At 39.4% G+C, this 17971-nt stretch overlaps 3 protein-coding genes across 3 annotated transcripts; 1 reads left to right on the top strand and 2 right to left on the bottom strand.

The window, feature by feature from the left end:
• Positions 1 to 444: 444 nt before the first annotated feature.
• naaladl1 (N-acetylated alpha-linked acidic dipeptidase like 1) lies at positions 445 to 16452 on the top strand. Its single transcript, XM_054611641.1, has 19 exons — positions 445 to 815; positions 1269 to 1441; positions 2598 to 2719; positions 4030 to 4149; positions 10560 to 10752; positions 10973 to 11066; positions 11162 to 11266; positions 11582 to 11667; positions 11858 to 11977; positions 12059 to 12144; positions 12463 to 12526; positions 12777 to 12844; positions 12956 to 13047; positions 13581 to 13674; positions 13812 to 13893; positions 14119 to 14292; positions 14674 to 14761; positions 14856 to 14948; positions 15507 to 16452. Exons 1-19 carry the CDS (start codon positions 616 to 618, stop codon positions 15682 to 15684), a joined length of 2232 nt encoding a protein of 743 aa, XP_054467616.1. The 5' UTR covers positions 445 to 615; the 3' UTR covers positions 15685 to 16452.
• LOC129101180 (zinc finger protein OZF-like) lies at positions 5416 to 7157 on the bottom strand. The gene is made up of 2 exons (XM_054610857.1): positions 6888 to 7157; positions 5416 to 6728 (listed from the first exon to the last, which is right to left on the bottom strand). Exons 1-2 carry the CDS (start codon positions 7057 to 7059, stop codon positions 5416 to 5418), a joined length of 1485 nt encoding a protein of 494 aa, XP_054466832.1. The 5' UTR covers positions 7060 to 7157.
• LOC129101736 (zinc finger protein OZF-like) lies at positions 8395 to 9966 on the bottom strand. The gene is made up of 2 exons (XM_054611646.1): positions 9645 to 9966; positions 8395 to 9485 (listed from the first exon to the last, which is right to left on the bottom strand). The coding sequence occupies exons 1-2, from the start codon at positions 9814 to 9816 to the stop codon at positions 8446 to 8448; spliced, it is 1212 nt and encodes a 403-aa protein (XP_054467621.1). The 5' UTR covers positions 9817 to 9966; the 3' UTR covers positions 8395 to 8445.
• Positions 16453 to 17971: the final 1519 nt, after the last annotated feature.

Here is a 17971-nt window from a genome sequence, read left to right as displayed (position 1 = left end):
ATGAGCTTGGATCGCTATTTATGGGCACAGACAAGACAGTGTACTTAGGTTGCATACTTGCAAGAAAGAGTTGAAACAAGAAAATGTTGTTAGGTGTCTTTATGTGCTGACATAATTGTATTGCACATCTGATATTGTTTGAACTTAATGTTTTTATTGATTGTGTAACGATACTTAGTTTATTTGTTGTGTATAAGTTGTTCATCCTGTACATAATCAGTTGTAGAGGGCAACTAGTTTAGCGATCATTTTTCAAATCATAATCTCATTTATTGAAACTGGTTAGGATTTAAAGTTTCAAACACAATGAGGCACCACTGAACATCACATATAATCTAAATATTTGTTGCACACTCACAGAGTATTTACACACATTCACAAAGGGATAAAGTCCATCCCATCTGCAAACATTAATGAGTAAACTTTACAATGTGCGTGTCTCTTTCTTATGGGAGGTCACTTGAGCAGCTTCTCAGTGATCATTTGGAAGTCAGAGGCGAGGATTTTTTTCTTACATAAGCAACACCACAACATTCCTGACTTCTGGAGGAAAAACTCAGTGTCTGGCACAAGATTCAGTTTCAAAGAGAAGGAGACCTTATTCCAGGGAGGAGAATGATAAAGCAAGTGTTGATTGGAATCCTGTGCGGTGCTTCTGTGCTGACCGCGGGTATCCTGATCGGTCACTATGGTATCACTAAGAGCAACGGCTCCGCACCGTCCTGGGTGAAGGATGTGGCGAAGGACGTGGACGAGAACCTCATTGAGAAGTTCTTGTCTGAGGTGGACAACATTCAGATTCAGGAAAACCTCCGGTGAGTTGGTGAATGATCACATTTAGATTCTGTTGATCAATCAGTTGTGCTTTTTTATCTTCTTTATTTGTTCAAGTGATACAATTTTAAATTAAAACAACAGCAAGTAAAAAAAAAAGGTAAAGTGTAAGATAAGGAGGTGGATAATGAAAAGATTTTGAACTATATTGAAAAAAGCTTTTGCATTTGGTTTTCAGGTTTATATTCAGGCTAAAACAACTGAAGACTCAGACATTCTTGAGGTCATGGGATTCATTTAGCATCCTGAAGTCTTTCCCTAGATACAGTACTTTACCATATCCCTAAAGGTTTCTTGAGAAACAACACTTGATCCCTTTGTGGTTTCCCAGAGGAACCACTTTAAATTTCTCATTGTCCTTTTATGTTTTAGACAGGGACTTATGCCAAACATTACCGGCTCAAATCTCTCCTTATCCTCATCCTCCAACATAGGGAGTTGACCAAAGTGCCCCATATGGCCACCACAGCTGGAGACGAGCAGACGGTGCAGTTTATGCTGAAGAGATGGCAGGACCCAGAAACCGGTCTGGACCAGGCCTGGAGAGAGGAGTACATGGTCTACCTGTCTTTCCCTGACCCCAAGAAACCCAACAAGGTCACTGTAGGTGAGTCATTCAAATTCAAAACCATAAAGCTCTTTAAAGGACATTTCAGATGTGCCTTCACTAGTTAAATATTAAGCTCATTTCCTGAGACTTTATTTAAACTTTAATTGGGTACAAGACTTTGAACTTTTCAAATATAAGTCAGCTTTTTCATATTTATTATAGTTTTTGCATTATCACAGTTTACATTTATATGCTGTTTCCAGACATTTTCTGATTTCAAATTTGGTGTGTCTTTCGCTGTTTAGAGTGGGTTACATGACAGATTGGAGAAATTAAAATTATCTTAAAATTCCCACAATCAACACTCTTCATACATGATTTCTGGTGAGACGGTAGGACATCCTGTGCTGGTCACAGACACACTACTATGGAATCAATCAGACTTAGATATTTGGCCATACCAGCCTGAAAGTGACAGGAACTTCAAGCAACTGCCCCATAGACACAAATATTACACAATGTGTTTATCTGAGGGTCATAACTCCTCAAGTAAAAACATTTAAGCGATAGGACTTACATTTTTTTATTTTCTGAGAGGTGAGCTCAGCTTAAACTGTATGCAATGACCTATCAGACCAAGTTAGAGACCCTGTTACCATCACCACGGTAACAACGGATTACTGCTAGCAGACACAGGTGATTGAGATTAGCTAATTAGTGCAGTTTGACACACACTGTCAGGACTTGCACATTTTCAAGCTTCTCCTGACCTATTTTATAATGTTTCAAAACTTACAATGTTCCACATCTTTCAAAGGTTTTTTGTATTTTTAAACTTTTAAAACCAGCGATACCAAAACGCTACAAATAGAATCTTAACTATGAGTATAACATTTGAGCATCTGGGTCTTTTAAACAGCAGCCATTTTAACATCATAGCAGGGTAAACACAAGTAACTGATCAAATTGATTATGGTACCATTCAAATTTTTATGTCACAGCCATTCCAGAGAGCCATGATGCACAATACCAGGGCCTAAATATAACAGGGCCATAATGTTTTTTGATTATACCTGCTGAAAATATATATATGTTTTATATAACATTACATTCCATACCTGGTCCAACTTTCCAAGAAAACCGTAACTTACATGAAAAAGGTCGATAGTTGACATTTTTTGTGGTGTCTTACATTGTTAAATTGTAATTTCAGTGGGCTCCTCTGATACTGTGCTGTACACTGCGAGAGAAAAAGAGAAAAGTTATACTTCCGACCAAGATGATCCTGAGGTGGTTCAGCCATACGCTGCATACTCCCCTGCTGGACATGCAAAGGTAAAAAGCTACACCCCGAATCTGAAATTCTGTTTAAAGATCCCTGATCTTTTAATTATTTCATGTCTAAAGTAGCTGCTTTGTCATTATTATTCTGCCCCTGGTAAGCACCAAACAGAGCTGACCAAGTCCTGGCATTTAGGCATGTAAATCATGAAAATACTTATATATAATATATACTTTCACTTTTAAATACTCAAAATGATTCAAGAGATTGAGGTTTTATTGTTTTCATACTGGTACTCAGATCTCCTACAATGAATCTATTTAATTGGATGAATAGAAAACTCCCCAGTATGTGCTAATGCAGCCCTGGGGTCCTGTTGTAAAGACATTTTAACCTCAGAGCTGCATATAATAACTAAGTACTTACTTGATGTTAGAAAAGTAAATCTAGCTCCCTCTGTAAATTAACTTTTTACACCACTTTAACAATAAGTTGCCAACTTTTGTCTTGCAAACTAAATCTGTTGTACTAAGCCAGGCTCGTGAGCACATGAAGTTACATCTGTTTACCACATAGAAGCTCAATAATGCAATATATGCCACAGAAGAAATATCCAGTCTTTGATTGCACAGACAAGGTGGATGAACAAATGGATGGTCAGATAAAACTAAAAACATATGTTTATGGGACTTCCGCTTTAACTGAAGCATACGTAATTTCGGGAAAGAAACTTACAGACACTATAGAAATCACATGATTGTCACATTCCTGGCTCACACATAACAATCCCTCTGACAAAAGACAGATGAGAGACATTTATCCTAATCTAAATAAATCACAGTTAAGTGGTGGTGCAAAAAAAAGTAGATCTGGAGCTTTGGGGAAGGTTCAGTTTATATATTTCTATACAAACATTAAAAAGCATAGGAAAAATAAAACACTTGGAATAATTGTTGTTTAGCTGTTTCCCTTCTTTTTTTTTTTATATCAAAGTCAGATATGACTTTACAAGTGCCACTAAACTGCATTTCCTAACTGATATGACTTGATCAAGGCTAAAACCTTTTGCTTGTCTTATCAAGGACTGATAACATTACACTTTATGATGTAGACTGCGTTGATAAGCCATTTGTGAGAAGATTTTGGCAATATGAATAAATAGATTGTGTGCCTATATTTATTGGGTAAATACAGCCTTTCTTTAAATGATCTGTATGTATTTTATCTTCCCTCTGTAGAATCCTGATTCAGCTGTGATGGTCTGAACTTGGGTCATGAAAAGATCACTTAATCCTGACAACACTTCACCATCACTTGTGTTGCTTCTATTGACCAATTGTTGTTGTTTTTCTGATGGTTTTAGGGGAAACTGGTTTACGCCAACCAGGGGAAACCAAGCGACTACCAGCTGTTGAACGAGACAGTGGACCTGAGAGGAACCATCGCAATCACAAGATATGGCGGAGCAGGGAGAGCTGATAAAGTGAGTTACTTATTATACTTTTCATATTTGGTTGTGTTTAATAAAGATAGGCAGAGACAATCTGTGCTAGAGAGACAACACTTCTGTATCAAAAGTGGCAGTTACATGGTAGTGAGCTTTGAGTGCCATCAATACAGTGAACATCTCTAATATTTAAATGACAGCTTTTAATTAGATAGTTAAAGGTGCTGAGGACAGAAATGTACAGTCTATCAAATTTAACGAAACTAGTCTTACTTGGATTTTTAATCAAAGCAATGTGACTGAAAGCTAAAATCAACTGGAAAATATTTTTTTGATTTTAAAAACAAACTTTAATGTCCTGCACAAAAGGCCTGAACATCCAGAAAATGCATTGGTTATGTCAGAAAGATTCAAAATGAATTTCTTTATTGAAAGCTAACAATGACTCCAAATGAAGAAGCACATGCAACAACCTCAAATTATCTGTATAATGAAATCATGCAAGTAAATTGTCTAACTTTTAAGAAAGTATACATCCAGCCATCCATTCATTTTCCTCCACTTATTTCGGGTTTGGGTTGCAGGCAGCAGGCTAAGTATTCCAGGTGTCCCTCTCCCCAGCAACGTTTACCAGCTCTTTCTGGAGAACCCTGAGGTGTTCCCAGCTCAGCTCCTTTGGCACCACCACAGTCAATGGCACGACGCACACATCACTGCTTACGTGGCACCAAACCACGAGACCACCATGCTCCATTTACCTCTGTTTTCAAAAAGCCCCCAAGATGCTTAAACTCCCTCACTTGTGGCAGTGATTCACTCCCAACCCGGATCCACCGTTTCCTCAGCACCCTCAGATAGGTGCTCGCTCTTATCCTGACAAGCAGCTTTGCACTGTGCTGCAATCCGGCCCAGTGCACGGTGAAGGTTACAGTCTGATGGAGCCAAGAGAATCACATCGTCTGCAAAGAGCATAGTCGCTATTCTGGGGTAAACAAACTGGACACTTTCCTCCAACCATCTTCTAGATTCTGTCTTTGAAATCAAACAGAATTGCTAACAAAGGTACAAACCTTGTTTGAGGCCCACAAAACAAATATCAGGGTGATAACATAATAACCATACAAAGCTTTATTGTTAGAATACATACATGAATACAGTTATGTCAACATAACTGACACAATACAGAGAGAGGGTTTCTCTCGCTAACAACAACAACGTTCACAATCCACTCATATTACTAGAGCATATACAAATCCTAAAACCAAAAGAAAAATCTAATTGGTCAAACATTTTTAGGAACCATCAACTCAGGAACTGAATTGTCTCCCAGTCTGTATGCAATCTTACATGCCTTGCCAAATGAGACGCCGATAAGTATCTCTTCTCGCAGGTCTTGCAGATGAACGGCTTCTCCACGGTGTGGACGTTTCTCGTGTGACGCAATAAGGTACTATTACGGGTAAAACATTTCCCACAGGTTTTGCAAGAATGTGGCTTCAAGATCTCACCTGTGTGGGATTTCATATGAAGTTTCAATTTTGATTTCTCACTGAATCGTTTCCCACATACGTTGCAAGAATGTGGCTTCTCACCTGTGTGTGTTCTCATGTGAATTTTCAATGCGGATTTCGTCCTGAAACCTTTCCCACATACGTTGCAAGAACGTGGCTTCTCACCTGTGTGAATCTTCATATGACCTTTCAATGTTGATTTCTGACCGAATAGTTTCCCACATACGTTGCAAGAATGTGGCTTCTCACCAGTATGGATCATCATATGAAGTTTCAATTTTGATTTTTCACTGAATCGTTTCCCACATACGTTGCAAGAATGTGGCTTCTCACCTGTGTGTGTTCTCATGTGGGCGACCAAGTGACTATTCCATCGAAAAGTGTTTTCACATGTTTTGCAAGAATGTGGCTTCATGTTCTCACCTGTGTGTGTTCTCATGTGGACCACCAACTGACTATTCCATCGAAAAGTGTTTTCACATGTTTTGCAAGAATGTGGCTTCTCACCTGTGTGGATCGCCATATGAAATTTCAATGCTGATTTCTGAATGAATCGTTTCCCACATACGTTGCAAGAATGTGGCTTCTCACCTGTGTGTGTTCTCAGATGTCTGTAAAAACCATACTTAAACTTGAATTCTTTCGCACATGTGTCGCACTTGAATAACGGTTTTGGCTCTGCATTACTAGTGGATTCAGAGGATCCATGCTCGCCTCCTTTCTGATCTTGGCTTTTATCTGCATGAGAGTTGTGTGAGAGGAGCTGGTGGTCCTCGTTTGGTTCCGGTACTACAGAGCTTTCAACTGAAGTGTAGCCTAGAGGTGTTTCTTCCACCACACTCTGATTTTCATCGTTACTCATGTTCAGAGTCTGATCTTTACTGTGGTCACTTTCCTCATCACTAGGAGTCAACACAAAGGTCTCAGTCTCCTGCTTCGGTTCAAGCTGCTCTCCCTCCTGACTGGTGCAGGGTTCCTCCTGTTCCTCTTTAACCTGTGGAGGCTCTGGGTCCTCTTGGTCCAGACTGGAGTTCCTCTCCTGAACACAGAGCTGCTGGTCAGAGAGAACCTCCTCCTCCTCACAGACATGTTGCTTTGGGAGCTCTGGAGGGACAGAAAACAAAATAAATAGGATACTACTGGGATGATAGAAAATTGACTGAACAAACAAATGCAATGCGTTTTCTATTTTAACTATCAGGATCATATATGAATCAAATCAATTCTTTTTTTTTTTTCAAGAACCATTCATATTAAACACACCTATCCTGTGTAGCTTTATTGCAGGTTTCCAAACGACATCCAGCAGTCTGCGCTGACGGTCGACCTCTTCCTCGTACTGGAAGATAGTTTTTTCAAAGACTCCGAATATTTCTTGAGCAGCGGCAGTGAGTCGCTCGGTGACAAACTCTCTCAAAGACTCAACTGAGGACATTGTTGGAATAATTACCTCCGCAACGTCTACAATATCGTTTTTTACAGCCAGCTCCACACGTGCGAGCAGCTGACGATACAGGCGCTTGTGTTGTTTACTTCCGCTGGATGTCACACTGATAAGTTCCGACGGTGGACGAGAGTTATTTTTTCTTTCCGCTTTAATAAAAAAGGTTGTGCTTGAACACCTGTCTGGTTTCATCTCACAGGGACATGAATCTATTTTCTCTCTGCATCAACTGATGTCTTTTTTTAGTTATTTTGAGGCAAACATTTAAATTAATAATAAAAAAGATAAGAAGAGATAGAAGAACTTTACACAGGTAGGTAAAAGTAGCAATAACACTGAAAAATATACATGAATTAAAAATGTTAGTAATCTTAACAAATTACTATCAGCCAAAAATTTATTGAAGTATACAAACACCCTAATAAGTAGTAGTCAACATAAAAAGAACCTCCTCCTCGTTACAGAATGTAAAGTTGTTAGTGAACAAATCGGCAATATTTAAGTCTGTACCACCACAGTTTGAACCACTTCCTATCAGCTAAAGGCTATTATTTTGCCAGTAAATGCCCAGATAGGTCAACACTGAACAGAAAAAAAATATGCATACATTTTGAACACAAAACATAAGGTTGGGTAAAGCGTGCGTAGAGATTGGTTTCAGAGTTTAATGTCCATTAGTAGAAAAATAATAGCAGTGTAATGCTTCCAGGTTCATCAATACAGCATTTGCGTACATGCAGTTACATTCCACCACATCTTGCTCAACTCGAGGCAGCTCCACTGCTCAAACTATTGATATGCATCAGCTACGGTATTAAATCAAAAATGAACCATCTAAAGCTGGTGATTTGCAACATTAAAACACCTCTTGCATGGTATAACTTAACACTCGTAAAAGAACAATTCTTCACAATGACTGGTCATCACCTCATGAAGCTTTGTTGTTAGAATACATACATGAGATCAAAAAACAGTTTCATTGCTCACTTCCCTTTGAGCACTGATCATTACAATTCATTCACTTTTCATTACTATTGCTTTGGCTGATTTGTGACAGCACCATGTAGCACTCCATCTACAATTTTTGTTTCTGTGCCACCAATAAAATCCCAAAAAAATAAAAATATAAAATAAATGACACATTGTAGACAAAAAAGAAAAGTTGTCTCATTGTAATGATGACAACATAACTGACTCAACAATACAGAGTGTTTCTCAAGCTAAACATCTGTGTTCACAATCCACTCATATTACTGAAGTATATACCAATTCTAAAACCAAAAGAAAAATCTAATTTGTCAAACATATGAAGTTTCATTTGCAGGAATTATTAACTCAAGAACTGAGTGAGCTCCCATGTATCTTCCAACTACAAGGCTACTTGTCTGTATGCCATCTTACATGCCTTGCCAATTGAAACGCAGCTAAGTATCTGTTCCCGCAGGTCTTGCAGATGAACGGTTTTTCCCCCTTGTGGGCTCTTCTCGTGTGAACCAATAAGACACTGCTATGTCGAAAATCTTTTCCACAGGTTTCGCAAGAATATGGCTTTTCACCTGTGTGTGTTCTCATGTGGACCACCAAGTTACCACTATGTCGAAAATCTTTTCCACATGTTTTGCAAGAATGTGGCTTGAAGTTCTCCTCTGTGTGGATTTTCATGTGAAAGGTCAATGATGATTTCACACTGAATCCTTTCCCACATACATTGCAAGAATATGGCTTCTCACCTGTGTGTTTTCTCATGTGGACCAGCAACTGACTATTAGATGGAAAAGTCTTTTCACATGTTTTGCAAGAATGTGGCTTCATGTTCTCACCTGTGTGGATTTTCATATGAGGTTTCAATGTTGCTTTCTGACTGAATCGTTTCCCACATACGTTGCAAGAATGTGGCTTCTCACCTGTGTGTGTTCTCAGATGTCTGTAAAAACTAGACTTAAACTTGAATTCTTTCCCACATGTGTCGCACTGGAGTAACGGTTTTGGCTCTGCATTACTAGTGGATTCAGAGGATCCATGCTCGCCTCCTTTCTGATCTTGGCTTTTATCTGCATGAGAGTTGTGTGAGAGGAGCTGGTGGTCCTCGTTTGGTTCCGGTACTACAGAGCTTTCAACTGAAGTGTAGCCTAGAGGTGTTTCTTCCACCATACTCTGATTTTCATCGTTACTCATGTTCAGAGTCTGATCTTTACCGTGGTCACTTTCCTCATAACTAGGAGTCAACACAAAGGTCTCAGTCTCCTGCTTCAGTTCAAGCTGCTCTCCCTCCTGACTGGTGCAGGGTTCCTCCTGTTCCTCTTTAACCTGTGGAGGCTCTGGGTCCTCTTGGTCCAGACTGGAGTTCCTCTCCTGAACACAGAGCTGCTGGTCAGAGAGAACCTCCTCCTCCTCACAGACATGTTGCTTTGGGAGCTCTGGAGGGACAGAAAACAAAATAAATAGGATACTACTGGGATGATAGAAAATTGACTGAACAAACAAATGCAATGCGTTTTCTATTTTAACTATCAGGATCATATATGAATCAAATCAATTCTTTTTTTTTTTTCAAGAACCATTCATATTAAACACACCTATCCTGTGTAGCTTTATTGCAGGTTTCCAAACGACATCCAGCAGTCTGCGCTGACGGTCGACCTCTTCCTCGTACTGGAAGATAGTTTTTTCAAAGACTCCGAATATTTCTTGAGCAGCGGCAGTGAGTCGCTCGGTGACAAACTCTCTCAAAGACTCAACTGAGGACATTGTTGGAATAATTACCTCCGCAACGTCTACAATATCGTTTTTTACAGCCAGCTCCACACGTGCGAGCAGCTGACGATACAGGCGCTTGTGTTGTTTACTTCCGCTGGATGTCACACTGATAAGTTCCGACGGTGGACGAGCGTTATTTTTTCATTCCGCTTTAAAAAAAGACAGTCATTTCAAATTTGAACAACATATTAGAAGAGATGGAGGAACTTTACACAGGTAGTCAAAAGAAGCAATACCACTGTGAAACATATGTATACATGAATTCAAAATGTTAGTAACCTAGTAAACGAATTACTATCAGCCAAAGAGTAATTGAAGTATAAAACACCCTAATAAGTAGGAGTCAACACAAGGAAACCTCCTCCTCCTTACAGACTGTAAAGTTTGTAGTGCACCAATCAGCAATCGACACCATGTTAGTCTGTACCACCACAGTTTGAACCACTTCCTATCAGCTAAAGGGTATTTATTTGACAGTTAAATGGCCAGATGAGTCAACACTGAACAGAAAAAAAGAATATGCACACATTTTGAGCACAAAATATAAGGTTGGTTGAAGCGTACATACAGAGAGGTTTTCAATGGAGTTCAATGGCCATTAGTAGAAGAATAATATCAGTGTAATGCTTCCAGGTGGAAATGGCTGTTAAAATAAGTTCATTACAAGTTTTAAATTAATGAATCATGTTAATAAAATTGTGCTGTTAATCAAATGCCATGTGTGTCTCATGCAGGCCATCAACGCAGCCCCCTACGGAGTCATTGGTGTGCTTGTCTACACAGACCCTTTGGACATCAACGATGGTCTCATGTCAGACATCAATGAGACGTATCCTCACTCCTGGTACATGCCGCCGTCTGGAGTGGAGAGAGGCTCCTTCAACAGTCGCTATGGAGACTTGCTCACACCCTACCTGGCTGCCAAAGGTAACCCGTGACTTGTGTAAAAATGGAACACAATATTTTTTCCTTTTTTATTGTGTGTTTATTCTTCTAATGCTGCACTTCGACTCCAATACAATCCAGGGAGGGACTTTTATAACATCTTCCAAGATCCATACAAAGATTAAATCAGGCCATTTAAATCGTTTTTATTTTAATATTACACTTTTCTATAAATTCTTCAAAATAATAAATTCTTTTGCAGATGAAACCTACAGAATTTCAACCGAGAACATCACAGGGATCCCTCCCATTCCAATTCAACCAATAGGATTTGAGGATGCCTACAGGCTTATCTGGTTTGTAATGAGAAAAAATCTGCTTGTGGAATTATTACATTACAAAATCGTTGTTTATGAAGTCATTCTGACTTGTTTTTTCCTCGTCATTTTAGTGAGCTAGGTGGAACAGCAGCTCCAGCTGCATGGCATGGAGCATTCAACTGTACCTACAACTTTGGCGGTCCGGGGTTCAAACCCACATCTGCTTTCAACAACAGGTAGTCAACTGCCAGACAAATAAAGGCATTAGCTGCATTTAAACTTGATCTAGTAGAATTATAAAGCAATGGACCTGTTTAAATTATAAAAGAAACATCAAACTGTTCATTTTTAATTCACATATTATGTCTGTTAAGGCTAAGGTTGACAAATTTATCATTTTCAATGACATACTAGACTTTTTCAGCTCCCACAGTAGAGAGTAAAATCATTTTTTCTAACTAGAATCTCCTGTTAGAGATGAATCAGCAGTGTTGCAGTTGGAAATCCTTTGTCTCCATTTTTTGTTGCTTGATACTTCTGAATTTTTCCAGTGAAGTGAAACTGGACATCTTCAACCATGAAGAACTGAAAAACTCCTCCAATGTGATGGGAGTTATCAGAGGGAGTGTCGAGCCAGGTGAGACTGGTGACAAAGTCCAAAAACAGCCATTTTATATAATCTATTTGCAGCTTGTAATTCCTCTGCTCTGTGTGTGTGTGTGTGTGTGTGTGTGTGTGTGTGTGTGTGTGTGTGTGTGTGTGTGTGTGTGTGTGTGTGTGTGTGTGTGTGTGTGTGTGTGTGTGTGTGTGTGTGTGTGTGTCCACAGACAGGTATGTGATCTATGGGAACCACAGGGACAGTTGGGTTCATGGTGCCATCGACCCGAGCAGTGGGACGTCGGTCATGCTGGAATTGACCAGAGTGCTGGGCACGATGGTGAAGCAGGGTGAGGGCAGTCATAGCTGAAAGAAAGACAAATTGTTTCGTTTATAGTGCTGGTTCAAATTTGAATCTCTCTTGATTTTAGGCAAATGGAGGCCTCGCAGGTCCATTATATTTGGAAGCTGGGGAGCGGAGGAGTTTGGCCTTATTGGGTCTGCGGAATACACAGAGGTGATTTTGCAATTAATCCACCAAGGAATATGTTCATGCGTTTCTCAATTCACTCAGGAGTTTTGCTGATACAACCCTTCTTGGCCTAGTATGACCGGTAGCTAATGATGGTTAATGTTAGCAAAATTAAGATGGACAATCCTATATAACAAATATGTAATTTTGCTGAGTTTTTTACTCTTTACTTGTACAACTTACAATAAATTTACCATTATTCCACTAAATTAACGATTATTCCATGATCTGCATTTGCTTTGAGTATTGCTTGTTAAATTACGTAAAGTGACCAATATGACCTTGTTCTTGTCTTTTCTCCAGCAATACTTCACCAAGCTCAGTGAGCGAACTGTTGCTTATATTAATGTGGATATAGCTGTTTTTGGTAAGAAGCTCCTGCTGCCCTACCTATTAGAAAAAAACTTTAAATATCTAATGACTTGTTAGTGGCAGATGCAGCCATTAAATTTGGAAAAACGATCACAAATTCCTAAAAACAAAATTTGAATGATGGATGATAATTTAGCCCCCAGATGTTTGTAGGAATGTTCTTCAAGCTATCTAGTTGACAGACATGTATTATTTTGTGGTACAAAATATTAAATACATTAATACATTAATCCTACACTGCGCAGCCAACGCCACTCTCAGGGCTTCTGGGATGCCATCACTACAGAACGTCATCTTTAAAGCCACAAAACAGGTGAGCTCTTTAAAACTTTTGTGTTCCAGCATTTTAACTTGAAAATAAAAACATAACAACAGTCCACACACCAACAGGAACCTGTCACATGAAAGTGTGTTTGTTCCCTAGGTCGATGCACCTGGACTGGACTCCACATCTGTGTATGACAACTGGATTCGATATGCCAACAGGACAAGCCCGGCCCATGGACACATTCCCAAGTAATGAACAGTTTAACCTCTCTAATTTTCCCACACCTTGTTTTGACTTGCGATTGCACATTTGACACACCAAGGTTAGCTGGTTAACTGTTAAAAGAGTGATTGAGAAACGATAACCCACCTTGATTGTGAAAATGCTCTTCAGTAGAAAGCCTAAGCAGAGGTAACTAGGCCCCTGATAGCCAACAAACTGTTGTTTGACTGCATGGATGTAAATGTGTGGATCTAATATTTTGCAGCTGAAAAGGAGCATGCATTCTCAGCAACAACAGAGTGCATGGGGTACAATATTCCTGCCTGTTATTATTTAACAGGCAGCACCTCATTAGATTATCCCCACATTCTTTTGTCTTTAAGCATTTGACAAATCATTACATTGCAAATGTACCTAGCATACAATATGTAGTTTATTCTCTGTCTCTTGTGTTGATTTGCATCTTGAACATGATCATATTTAAGTATAATGAATGTGTCCCCACGGACATCTCAGGTCTCTCATGCACTCAAAGATGTTTCTTGTCTTTATTTGACAGGGTGGGATACTTGTCAGGAGCAGGGAGTGACTACGCTGCCTTTGTCCATTACCTGGGCATCACTTCCATGGACATTTCATACACATACGACAGGGTATGCAAGACTCTCTGCCTTTGATCTACTGTAATAGATTGTTGTCAGTGTTGCTGACATGTATTGAACTCTTCATTGGTTCCAAAACACAATCTTCCTCCGCTGCCAACTGGTTATGGTTATTGTTCTTCATACAGAGTAAAACAAATGCTCGGATATACCCAGCGTACCACACAGCATACGACACCTTTGACTACGCTTCAATGTTCATTGATCCTGGTGAGCAATGATGTCACTCATGTTATTGCAAACTTTTTTTTCTGTCTCAATAATGCAGATTATGCTTTATTTAATGTTATATCATTCAAAAATCTGGAATATTTAACAAAACCCCTTGTATTTCTCAGCCAAACCATTTCTACTCAGTTATTCCATCTTATGTTGTCAAGTTTGAAAACAGGAAAGACAGCAGAAACTTATCATGCTACCACTTCCTCCTCTCAGGATTCGTCAGTCACCAGGCCATTGCCAGGACAGCAGGAAACATCCTGATCCGACTGGCTGACAGCCTGGTGTTGCCATTAAACTGCAGTGACTACGCAGAGAGCCTGGAGGACTACCTCAACACAGCAGTCAGCCTATATCAGCACCAACTGCAAGCTAGGGAAATCTCCATGGGTAAGCACAGGACAGTTAGAGATGCTTGAGTGATGCAGGGGAATATCGCAGCACACAACACACACCAACAGAAATGCTATGCAGGTCAATTCATTTCATCTGGGTTTTATGTTCCAATATGTCAGGACAGGACTTCAGTGTTTCTAAAGGAGCCAAGGTCGCTGAAATAATCATTTGACTTACTAAATTACATCTAATTGTGGGATCTGAGGTTAACAATGTCTCTGACGTGAACCAAAACAGTCTATGTCCCTGGAAAAAACGGAAGACAATAAAAAGAGTGCAAACAAAAACTATCTGCAGGCTGAACTTAAGAAAAGAACAAACAGAGGGTGAAGTCTTTGCCAAGAGGCTGCACAGCTGATCTGTGTCTTGTTTCAGAACCACTGAAATACGCAGTGGCCAGCTTTCGCAGTGCAGCTACTCATTTGGATGAGGTGATTCGCAGTTCAGACCTGGCAAATGAAACGTAAGAAAGCAAACATACATATTTTGTACCTCCTTTGCCGTCCAAATAGAAACGAATGCCGCCCCCCACCCTCTTTCTGTCTCTCTCCTCTTAGACCGCTGAAGGTCAGAAGGATCAACGACCAGCTCATGCTGTTGGACCGAGCCTTCTTGGACCCTCTGGCCTTCCCAGATAAATATGCATACAGGTAAGATGATGATGTGTGAGCTTAAAAGCCCTGGGGAGTGCATGTTGGTTTCTGGTGCTGCATTTTAAAATCTAAAGAAGCTGTATGTGTAGTTGTGTAGCATATGTACCATGTGTAGTTTGCACAGTGCAATGTACTTGATGGCCACAAGGTATAGGACAGTAGCAGAAATGAGGGCCCAGTAAAGTTTTTCCTATTTTTAATTACCCTGGTAAAAGCAACTGTTTTAAGTAAGATCTTCTGACTCAAAAGGGTTAATAGAAAATGCTTCTGCAGGACTCCTCAAGTCACTTTTGTTTTACCACAATGTCAGTAAAGAGTGGACCCAAACACAGACAAAGTGTGAAGGTGAGAGGTTGAGCTGAGAAGTGCAGGCAGATGAGAGACAGTGCTTTAAAAATCGTTTCTTTATTTTTTTCCTCTCTGTGACTTCCTCTTCCACTACTCTCCTCATGCCATGTTACAGTGATTAACCGCCTCCCTATGACTTAGCACATCTCAATTGTTCAGTTGCCTATAATTGTTATATCACTCTTTATTTCCCTGTAATTCACACAGGCATGTTATCTGGGCCTCAAGTAGTGCCGGCAAGCCAACCTTCCCAGGTCTGGCTGATGCCTTTGCCAACGCTGAGTCATCAGGACAATCCAGTGACTGGGACAAAGTGCACTACCACCTGTCAGTCCTGAGCCAGGCCATCGAGGGCGCTGCTCACACACTGGTCGACGTCATATAGACAAAGAGGAGGAAGGAGAGAGGAACTGCACTCGCTAAGGGAATATTAATTAAAAAAAACGACAGGGACCTGCAGCCAATGAGCACTGATCAGCTCGGCCGTGGTGAGACTATGGGTGATATAAAGTGAGGGCTTTTATGAACCCATGAGCAAAGCTCATTGCCAAACAGCAACATGAAGGGTTTCTTCTATCTTTGTCACAGGATTAATATATTTAAAAATGACTGACCTTTTTTTTTTTTTTTAAATCACAGCTCTTTATTAAAGATGAACCACTGTTGTAGTTTATTTTCATGTGCACACCAACTGTTCAAATTTGCTTACACTACAGATTGAGAGTCCCTTTATTTCCTGCAGATACTAATACTTTCCACATTGTGTGAAAAACAGTTTGTACAACAAGAACATAAAGAAAAGGCAAATGCAATTGATCACTAATGAAATAAGAGACACAAATATCCTCCACAGTAAATTACATTATCTTGTCAAAAAATTAGAAAATCAACGACCAGCTCTTTGACTTTTGGCTATGTTGGAAAAGTTATCTGTTCTCATGACAATGACCTATTTTTTTTACAAAATGAACATGTATAGGGTCTTGACAAAGAAAATGGTGGGGTTGGTTTTTTATTTCAAGTATCTTACACAGCACATTTCTTCTTGAGCAGGAATAAGTCACAATCAATGAGGGATGATGACTTGCTAATTATTCAGACATTTACATCATCTATGTGTGCCGAAACTATTTCATCTGACAGGAGCAGTTAACAGTCGTACCCCGAGCCATCAGACTGTCTAGGAATGAGGAAACCTGCAGTTATTATTACAGAATGATGCAATTCAAATGTACTGGGTTTTTGATCCTTTATAAAGTTATCTGTATTGATCTGAAGATAACAGAAGGATAACAAAGGTAAGTCATATTAGGATGAATGCTTTTTAGCAACATTTGTCAAGGATATCTGGCAATTTGCACTTTGATATGTTAGTGTTCACAGCAACATAAGATGACGATCAGAGCTCCATAGAGGATAAATCCTCTATATCAAAGCTGCAAAATGAGAATATTCAACTCACTTACTTTGACTCAGGATGTGGAGGTGCAATACTGGCTCCTGTCACCAGGGGTCAGAAAATACTTTGATACAATCCTATGTAAAACAGTTGGCATTTGGGATTTAAAAAAATGACTATCAGCCAAAGATTAATTGAAGTGTACAACACCCTAATAAGTAGCAGTCAACAGAAGTAAACCTCCTCCTCGTTACAGAATGTAAAGTTGCTAGTGCACAAATCGGCAATATTTAAGTCTGTACCACCACAGTTTGAACCACTTCCTATCAGCTAAAGGCTATTATTTTGCCAGTAAATGCCCAGATAGGTCAACACTGAACAGAAAAAAAATATGCATACATTTTGAACACAAAATATAAGGTTGGGTAAAGCGTGCGTACAGAGTGGTTTCAGAGTTTAATGGCCATTAGTAGAAAAATAATAGCAGTGTAATGCTTCCAGGTTCATCAATACAGCATTTGCGTACATGCAGTTACATTCCACCACAGCTTGTTCAACTCGAGGCAGCTCCACTGCTCAAACTATTGATATGCATCAGCTACGGTATTAAATCAAAAATGAACCATCTAAAGCTGGTGATTTGCAACATTAAAACACCTCTTGCGTGGTATAACTTAAGACTCGTAAAAGAACAATTCTTCACAACGACTTGATGTGAGTGAAACACATCTGCAGCTTTGATGACGGAATATACTTAAAGCTTTGGACCTCAGTGTGAATCTGGTATTCTTACCTCATCACCTCATGAAGCTTTGTTGTTAGAATACATACATGAGATCAAAAAAGACAGTTTTATTGCTCACTTCCCTTTGAGCACTGATCTTTACAATTTATTCACTTTTCATTACTATTGCTTTGGTTGATTTGTGACAGCACCATGTAGCACTCCATCTAGAATATTTGTTTGTGTGCCACCTTTAAAATCAAAAACAACTATAATTTCATCAAGTTCATACGATTACAAAATACATAAAAATTTAAAATAAATGATACTTTGTAGACAAAAAAAGAAAAGATGACAATACAGAGAGAGGGTTTCTCTCGCTAACAACAACGTTCACAATCCACTCATATTACTAGAGAATATACAAATCCTAAAACCAAAAGAAAAATATAATTGGTCAAACATTTTTAGGAACCATCAACTCAGGAACTGAATTGTCTCCCATATATTTTTCAAATGAACGGCTTCTCCACGGTGTGGACGTTTCTC

This window comes from Anoplopoma fimbria, chromosome 13, assembly GCF_027596085.1.
Source record: "Anoplopoma fimbria isolate UVic2021 breed Golden Eagle Sablefish chromosome 13, Afim_UVic_2022, whole genome shotgun sequence".
NCBI lineage: Eukaryota > Metazoa > Chordata > Actinopteri > Perciformes > Anoplopomatidae > Anoplopoma > Anoplopoma fimbria.
Note: the sequence above shows the minus strand (reverse complement) of the source record. Positions and strands in the feature narration are given on the sequence as shown.